At 40.8% G+C, this 8,777-nt stretch overlaps 1 protein-coding gene across 1 annotated transcript; it reads left to right on the top strand.

Moving 5' to 3' along the window:
* Positions 1 to 5,397: 5,397 nt before the first annotated feature.
* Positions 5,398 to 7,953, top strand: avpr1aa (arginine vasopressin receptor 1Aa). The gene is made up of 2 exons (XM_057052899.1): positions 5,398 to 6,514; positions 6,813 to 7,953. Exons 1-2 carry the CDS (start codon positions 5,563 to 5,565, stop codon positions 7,094 to 7,096), a joined length of 1,236 nt encoding a protein of 411 aa, XP_056908879.1. The 5' UTR covers positions 5,398 to 5,562; the 3' UTR covers positions 7,097 to 7,953.
* Positions 7,954 to 8,777: the final 824 nt, after the last annotated feature.

Below are 8,777 nucleotides of genomic sequence, written 5' to 3'. Positions count from 1 at the left end.
TCTGTCACCGAGTGTGACATCTTATCCGCAGCGTACTCTTACCTACAGCCGAAACACTTCCTGTTTCCGAAACAACCCAAACAGTTCAGGAGAAGATTCAGTGGTGCAATAAAAAGATTGATGAGGCGTGATTGATGAAGTTCCATTTCCTTTCTCAACCTTTTGGCCTCAAATCAAATCTGTCGATGGGATCTGACTCGATGAAAGCTACGTAGACACAGACAGAAAGCATCACTGCAAAGGTTTATGCAGGGATTAGTCTTTATAGTTTGGCACGGATGTCACCGCAAATAATAAGAGGAGAGTTTTATTGTGATCGGCCACCCAAGGACTATGCACAGATGCCAAAAGCAGTGAGCTGGAATCCTTATCTTGTTTGAAACAAATAACATGTATTTTCTGCTTAATTCTGTGAAAAGGGCGACTCGTTTCCATGGACACCAAAGGACTCACTCGTCTAATGGTGATGGGTGTGATATTACTATGTGTTGTGTGCATTATGACCTGATTATAAAATGCAAACCTTTATATAAATCCCTTTGTAAATTCCTTTTTTCATCTAAAGTGTTGGTGTCACTGGGCACTTGACTGTGTCTCCATGGCACTGAGGTGTTTATTTGAGCTCCCTGGGGGCAGAACCACAGCAGATGGTGTCTCTCTAACCTTCACTGCCGTTCACAGCAAATACTGATGAGGTCATCATAAATGTCACGGCCTATCTCCTTCTTAAAAGATGCATTGGAGATCAATAAGTAAATTCACTGATCACCATTGTCACGGCTCTTGGACCAGTGACTACATCCATGATGACCAGACCACAACAATCAAGGCTATACTAGCACATCCACAATAGATCAATAAATACACACAATCAATAAATAAATAATCACATTTAATTGGTTAAAGCAGCATGGTTGGTGTGACACATGAGGAATTGTCTTAGAATTTGCTGTACATGTATGATGTATGTGTATGTTCTTCTCCCCTTTTTGTCCTTCCCCTCTCCTGCACCAAAAATAGGACAGCAGCATTTGCTTATTGAGCTCCTCACCTGTGAAACCAATTTCCTGAACACTGAAGGTTTGCCAAGACTGCCAGCTCTTTCAAATCAGGCCTGAAAACCCTGTTGTTTCCTGCAGCTTTCTCTTAGATGTTCGGTCTAATTTTCTTGTCTTTAAATGCAATGTTTTTGGGTGGCAATTTACTCTTTTGTGATTCTTTCTCATGATAGAATTAAATCAACAGAGGCAGGGTATGGCTATAAATATACTTCTGAATGGGCATAGATTTGAGTTTCAGTGTCATGCTTACTGCACCAGTTCTGCTCCATTTTCTTATAAAGAAAATATATCTGCATGAAATGATGCATTAAGAAAGACTAGCTAATATGATACTAATGGACTGGAGATCTTGGATAGGAGCGGATCATGGCCGTCAGAACTGAACAGCTATTATGGAGGACAAGTGCACAGCTAAACTCTGTGTCCAGTTGAAAAAAAATTCTTGAATTTTCAATTGGTTCATAGAATTTATGAAGCAATAGGCGTCACAGGGTTGTTTTTAAAAAAAAAGAAATCATGTCCTTTCTATTTATTCAAATGTTTTTAAAGGAAAACTGTTTTTTCATGATGAAAAATATGTAATAGAATGTTCTAAAACAGAATGTTATCATTTATAATTTGTTGAATCTTATCTAAGCAGATTTGATGTTGTGAAAGGTGTCATCTAATCTTATCTTGCTTGTGAAATCAGAACAAGATCATTTTGCATTTATTACAATCCAATCAGAGATTTGGCTTGTTTTTTCTTTTCTTTATTAGCCTTGTACCAGAATGTGTTTGAAATAATAACAGACCCAAACTACTAGCAGATCATAATTCTTTCTCTTCTGTAAGTTTGATCCCGTGTTTCACAATGCCTCTCAGAATACCAGCATCATTAAATGCAGTTTAAGGTTCAGTTTCTCTGGCAACAGTTGTGGTTTTCACAGAAAGAGAGACCCACAGTGGCATTTATACTCACTTTTCTATACACTTTTGAGTGGTTATTTGTCTCTTGCCTCCTCACTCCTATTATCCCTCCCTTTGTGCTGCTCAGTCCCTTTACCTTACCTAATTATGTCAATGTCTATGTCACCTCCATAATTGTCTCCTGTCACGTTGGTAAGCTGCCTTTCACTTCCTTTCATCCTGTTTTCTGTAGTGCTCTTACATTTGTCCCTGTCTTTAATCATCTCGGGCCATGACCTGTGCTTAGTGTTGGCTCGAATTCCCTTGTGTTTTGTAGATTTGGTATCCTTATATTGACAGATCTTCTTGTGTGTGACCTGCCATTTAATCTGAAACACTCACGTCCTTAGATACATAAACGTCACAGCATATTCATGAGGCTCTAGCGAGTGTAATACTGCATCATTTCGAGATATGTTTCTTCCAGAATCAATATTATGGTAGGAAACATGAACGTATGTAGAAACAAAGAGACTAAAGCTAAACTCTGCCAGATCACCATAGCTTGCAGCTGGACACTTATGAATTCAGCATAAATGTGACCTACAGGGAACAGTATAGAAACCTGCAATTCCCCTTCCTACTGTATGGAGCCAAAGGGATCATTTTAGCGGAGGGTTTGCTTTTTTGGTGGAACATTCCTCCTTCAGCAGTGCTAATTTGAAATATTACTTTGTTAAAATAGGCCAAATTATTAATACAGTCTTCTGCTGAGTTGGTAAATTTCCCAGAGTTCTGTGTAAAAAGTAGCTTTGTTGGTTGGTTGAGCTGCATCTGGACGTCATCTTTTTAACATTTACCATTGCACCACATTGTTTTAAAGGTACATGCAGCACTCATAGTTTGTTCATATGTCAAAGTTACATAACCAATGTGTCTTTGGAACATATTTTTATGATTATAAACCTGTATGAATGATGTACCACAGCACTGGATGGGATTCAGTCCCAGCGGTAACGGAGAACATGTAAACTATCGACCTTACATAACAAATATATTTTAGGTGGCCTCCATGGAGCTCCCATATTTGGGGAGGACTCTTACCAAATCATAATCGTATGAATTAATTCAACGTAAAATATCAAAAGTCGTTTTCCATAAGAATGTACCTTTTTTTACTCTGACTGTTGACAGAAATATCATAAAGAGAAGCAGATGGACATGAAAGACATAACACAAAGCAGATGGAGAATGGCAAGCATGCAACTGCCGAGCTGAAATTTGAAGATGTAACGAGATGAATGCAGGGGTGAGTGCCATTGCCCCACCGTAATATGGTTCTGGGTTTGAGTCCAGCCTGGGCCTTGTGGAGATTAGATGTTCTCACTTGTTTTTTCTCTGGGTTCTCCTCCTACAGGACAGAAACATGCACAACAGGTGGTTTGGAGCTTAAACATTTTTCCTTTTCCATTGGACTCGTGAAGTGTCCAGAGTGTCGCTGGCTTTCATCTGGTGATTGCTAGGGGAGACTCCTGCACTCCACCCCGCGCCAACCCTTAAACCTGATTAGAAATGAGTGGTGGTGAGCAGAAAATTGCATTATATGGCTGGAATAAATGTTGGTCTTAAAATAAACGTCAGAGCTAAATGTCTTCAAAGGCGTTAACTGAAATAACGTCGTGATAATGACTTTTATAGCCTATAAATCATCCCTAGCCAGAAAGAAAACAAAAATCACCTGTGAAATCTTTATAATTAGAAGGGTTGATGACGCGTAATCGGCTCCATTTGAGAACCCTCACAGATTTAGTAGAACAGCATGTGTTCCCGTGATTCCTGGGGGCCACATCCAACATCCGCACCATCCAAGTAGACTCCATGTTCTGATGCTAAGCAGACAATCCTAGCCTGAAGCTGTGATGACAGCATGGGGAAAACCTGTCAGGACAGCATCTTCAAGGAGACATACGAAGTGATTAGGCTTAACGTTGTTCGTTCTAGCATGCGGAGATACCTATTCTGCTGCCCCTGACAAAACCCCCCAGGACAAGATAGGACTGCTTCTGAGTTAAAGGTGTATAAATCAGCCAAGTAACACAGTTTCACGGATTGTCGCTGGTCAACTGAAGCCCACGGCATTAGAAACCTGCAAGAGCAGGAAATTTTAAAAATTGAGCTCCGGTTTCTGCTCAGTCTGCTCAGATGGCCATCGGAAATGAGAGACAAAAAAAAAGAAGAAGAAGAAGATCTGGACGGAGAGTTCAATGTGAAAGCAATAAAGATAACTATCCTCTTTATCAGCACATGGATCAAATGAGTGTAATAGCTGCCAGATCCTCACAGCCAGTTCAATCATGTGCTTTTGTAATGGAAAGTGTAATAAACTTGTCGTCACCTAAAGATTAACCTCCTGAGATTTAGGAAATCACTGGTGGTCTCAGCACTGACCTCAAGTCATTTATGTGACCCTCTGCAAAAGAGTTATGAAGAATTACTAAAACATAGTAATAATCTATATAAGCACACACAAATCTTAAACAGTCTTTCTTGTAAGAGGTTTTAGAACGACTTGTTGTCGAAGGAAATGTGACAAAAGAAACCCTCAGTGGGCCAAAACGCCACTATAAAAATAATCTTAATCAATCATTATTGCAGGTAGTTTTCATGTCAGCTTTTTAAAAGACATCGGTTTTGCTAACAATGGTTTAGGGGAGATAATTATAGCTTTTATTACCCAGGGGAAGCAAGACTCAGAGCTGTCAGCTTACTCAGTTTTTCCTACATTGCTGCTTTCTTAACCTTAGGCTCCAGTAATTTTTGCACTTATTGTACACCGAGACAGCATTGCTTTTTGTTAAACCTTCATGCTCTTTGTGTCACCTGGTACCTTGCCAGTGAGAATAATTAGTAATAGAAATGTGGGAGTTTTGAAATAAGCCCAAAGGGAAAAAAGTATAATGAACTGTGGATATGTCCTTTCTTTTGTTTGTCAACTGGAAATTCTTCCAAAAACCTCGTTGCTCCTGCTATTATATCATTAATCACATGTTTTTTGGAGCTGAATTGTGACTTATCAAATGGGAAATGTGACACAGAGTACATGAAGTCTGGTGACTGTTAAAACAACCTTCAGAAAATAATGTAAACAGTCCATTACTGCCAAGAAGCATTTACTTAGAGGGCTACAAGCAACATTCCAGTGTGTTGGTCAACACATTCAGGCTGGGATGTGGAAGGGATGTTGATAACAGAGAATGGTGCTGCAAAAAATGTTAGAGGCCAAGAAAATATAAAAACAATATATACATCATATCAAAGCAAGACAGAACCGTAGGACATCACCAAGAAAAGAAATCGTTTCCTGGCGTGCGCGTAAAGAGAAAATGTCTGTGCGTGACTTCTGACAAATCACTGAAAACATTTTTTTGTTTAATTTTTTACAGTGTATGGCCCTTCCATATAGCATGTCTGTAACTTGATTCGAGTTTAAAAGCCCCGTCAGCAGGCACCAGTCAGAAAGAAGCGTGGCGCTCAGTGTGAACATCGGCTCCATATAGGGATCGGAGAAGCCCCTCTGGCACATATCAGCGAGGGCGCACAGAGGGGCAGTGCCATGCACACTCCCGATTATGCTCTGCTCCTGAACGGAGTGAACGGCTCTCGGGTTTCCAGGCCCATTGAATTGAACATGGGGACGTCGGGAAACAGCACCGAACTCCTCAATTCCAACGGATCGGATCCGTTTGCGCGAAACGAGGAGGTTGCCCAAATCGAGATAATGGTCCTGAGCATCACCTTCGTGGTCGCTGTGATTGGGAACGTGAGCGTCTTGCTGGCCATGCACAACACCAAGAAGAAGATATCACGGATGCACCTTTTCATCAAGCACCTCAGCCTGGCTGACCTGGTGGTCGCCTTCTTCCAGGTGCTCCCGCAGCTCTGCTGGGAGATCACGTTCCGTTTCTACGGTTCGGACTTTCTCTGCAGAATAGTTAAACACCTCCAAGTGATGGGAATGTTCGCGTCCACCTACATGATGGTAATGATGACCCTCGACCGTTACATCGCCATCTGTCACCCGCTGAAAACTCTCCAGCAGTCCAGCCAGCGCTCCTATATCATGATCATCTCCACCTGGATGTGCAGCCTGGCGCTCAGCACCCCGCAATATTTCATCTTCTCCCTGAGCGAGATCGAGAAGGGCTCGGAGGTTTACGACTGCTGGGCGCACTTCATCGAACCGTGGGGGGCCAAGGCGTATATCACCTGGATCACCGTGGGCATCTTCCTGGTGCCTGTGACTATGCTCATGATGTGTTACGGGTTCATTTGTCACAGCATATGGAAAAACATCAAATTCAAGAAACGGAAAGGAACGACCGGCGCCGCTACCAAAAACGGACTCATAGGAAAGAATTCCGTCAGCAGCATCACAACTATATCAAGAGCCAAGCTGAGGACTGTTAAAATGACTTTTGTGATAGTTCTGGCGTACATCGTTTGCTGGGCGCCTTTTTTCACCGTACAGATGTGGTCTGTGTGGGATGAAAATTTCCAGTGGGCTGGTGAGTACTCAAAAAGACAAAACGCAGTCGTGCCAACTACGTGCGTAAAGGATCCTTGTGCGCGCAGCTTTTACGCACAAGTATGGGAGACAAGGATTATAATGGCAAACATTTGTGGGATAGAAGGAGGTTTCAAATAAATGTTAATGTAATAAGAGTAGCTTGGTCAGTATAATTTGCTGTGTGCCTGCAGGTGCGTTTGTATTTATATCTCATTGTATTATTACAAGATCTGGCTTAAATTGCCATGTCAGCACCAGATGTTTTCTAAATTTTCTATATCCTCTGGGTTCTGTAGATTCGGAGAACACAGCGGTGACTCTCTCTGCGCTGCTTGCCAGTCTCAACAGCTGCTGCAACCCTTGGATATACATGATCTTCAGCGGTCACCTCCTGCAGGATTTCGTGCACTGCCTGCCCTGCTGTGTGAAAATGAACACTGACTTCAAAAAGGAGGATTCTGACAGCAGCCTCCGCAGAACCACGCTGCTGTCCAAAATGACCAATCGGAGTCCGACAGCCAGCTCTGGCAATTGGAGAGAACTGGACAATTCTCCAAAGTCCTCCAATGAGGTTGAGTAAAGTGGAAACCAGAGCAAGAGTGCAATTTGAAGGGAAAAAAACCTAACAGAACACTTGGAATGTTATCAAGGTACACATTTTAGTAGCAATTATAAGAGTTTTACTGAAAAATACTGGAAATACAGAAGGGTTTAAAAACTGTCATCATTTGTATAAGAGAAAAGCAAAGACTCTGTTTGACAGCCATTTGCCTCGACACATTTGAACTTTTATCTCTTGTTAATGGCGCTTGTGCTCGTATAATGCTGCCCTGTGGTGCCACTAAGCATCCTTTGGGTGTGCAACCATCTTCAACGCTCCGCTATTGATCGTGATTGATTTCCTTCAAAGAATATGTCAGTGTGTGGGGTGTCAAAAAAAACAAAACAAGAAAAAACCCCTGTAGCGCTTTGGGTTTAACACTCACACATTCGAAGATGTGAATGTCAGCAGGCATCAGTGATTTGATGAACAGAGACGACCCCCCTCCCGTGAGGAAAATGGTGGGGAGGGCTCACACATTCCACGCTCTATACGACAACACACTTCCTAATTCTTTCCTTTCCCCTTTCTACTGGGGGTAAATGTGTGTATTGGTGGTGGTGTGGTGGGGGGGGGGGGGGGCTCCAGACACAAAAACATTTATCTGCATACTCACTGTGAAATATTGTGTTGTTCATGCTATATAATATCAAGACACTATCTGGCGTATATTTGTACATAAAAGACATTTAATTATGGGAGTAATATATGTAAATAATTTGAATGTGAATTGTTTGTTCATTGTGCCTTATGCAAAATTAAAACAAAACAAAAAAAAAAGCCTAAATGTCCTATAAACACATTATGAAATATACAGAGTGTTGCACTGAATACAAGTCTGGCTTTGTCTCCTGTTTTTCCCCAAGCACAGCAAAGATATTAGATATTAGGTTTAAATTTTATTATTGTGCCACTGGACCCTGTGTTACTGTTGGAGGCAGCTGACTTTCCAATGCCAATGTAAGCCCTTATGCTACAACATGCCAAATTCTCCAGGTCACAGATTCCACCTAAATGGAAAATATATCAGGTAGAAATGGCCAAAATAGTTTTTTTTGCGGCAAAGCAAATTGTAATTTACAAACGTATTAATTGTCAGATTTTCATATTTAAACCGGATCACCTGCTTGTTGTTGTTATTTCCCTGAACCCTAGTTCAGAAAAACAAGAACAGTATCTTCTAACAAGAGTTATCATGGCTAAAACACATTTTGGTAGAAAGGAGTTATATTATTTCATGGTGACAAAGTCATTTTTAAAAACCATGATCTGACCTCTGGAATGTTTTCAATAGTGCAATATAACATCTAATGTAAATATCATTTAATTGTGTCATTATTCATTTTTTCCCCTAATTTTTATATAAACTAATGAAAATCAACTTATAAATAATTACAGTTTAGCAAATTATTTGCTATTTGCATTATTCTGTGATTCATAAATGGTTTGAAAAGAGTAAAACAAAAGCAGGATGATTGTAAATACCTCTGTCATTTTAAGAAGAAGCATTTGATCCTTTGGCTCTAAGCGTTCCACCATTTTGAGCTTCGTGGTTCTATCTCATCGACGTACATGGGAGTGGATTCAAGTCGATAATGGCAGAGACGATTATGAAAGATGAGATGGTGATTCTAGTGTTTCAAAAGGCGACTTTAAGAAT

This window comes from Takifugu flavidus, chromosome 13 (genome assembly GCF_003711565.1).
Source record: "Takifugu flavidus isolate HTHZ2018 chromosome 13, ASM371156v2, whole genome shotgun sequence".
Lineage (NCBI taxonomy): Eukaryota > Metazoa > Chordata > Actinopteri > Tetraodontiformes > Tetraodontidae > Takifugu > Takifugu flavidus.
This window is presented reverse-complemented; position numbering and strand designations above follow the sequence as displayed.

Excerpts from the sequence above, each read along its gene's own strand:
- avpr1aa (XM_057052899.1), top strand. The coding sequence starts at position 5,563 with ATGCACACTCCCGATTATGCTCTGCTCCTGAACGGAGTGAACGGCTCT. Across the intron at positions 6,515-6,812 it reads TGAAAATTTCCAGTGGGCTG|ATTCGGAGAACACAGCGGTG; the intron begins GTGAGTACTCAA and ends TGGGTTCTGTAG.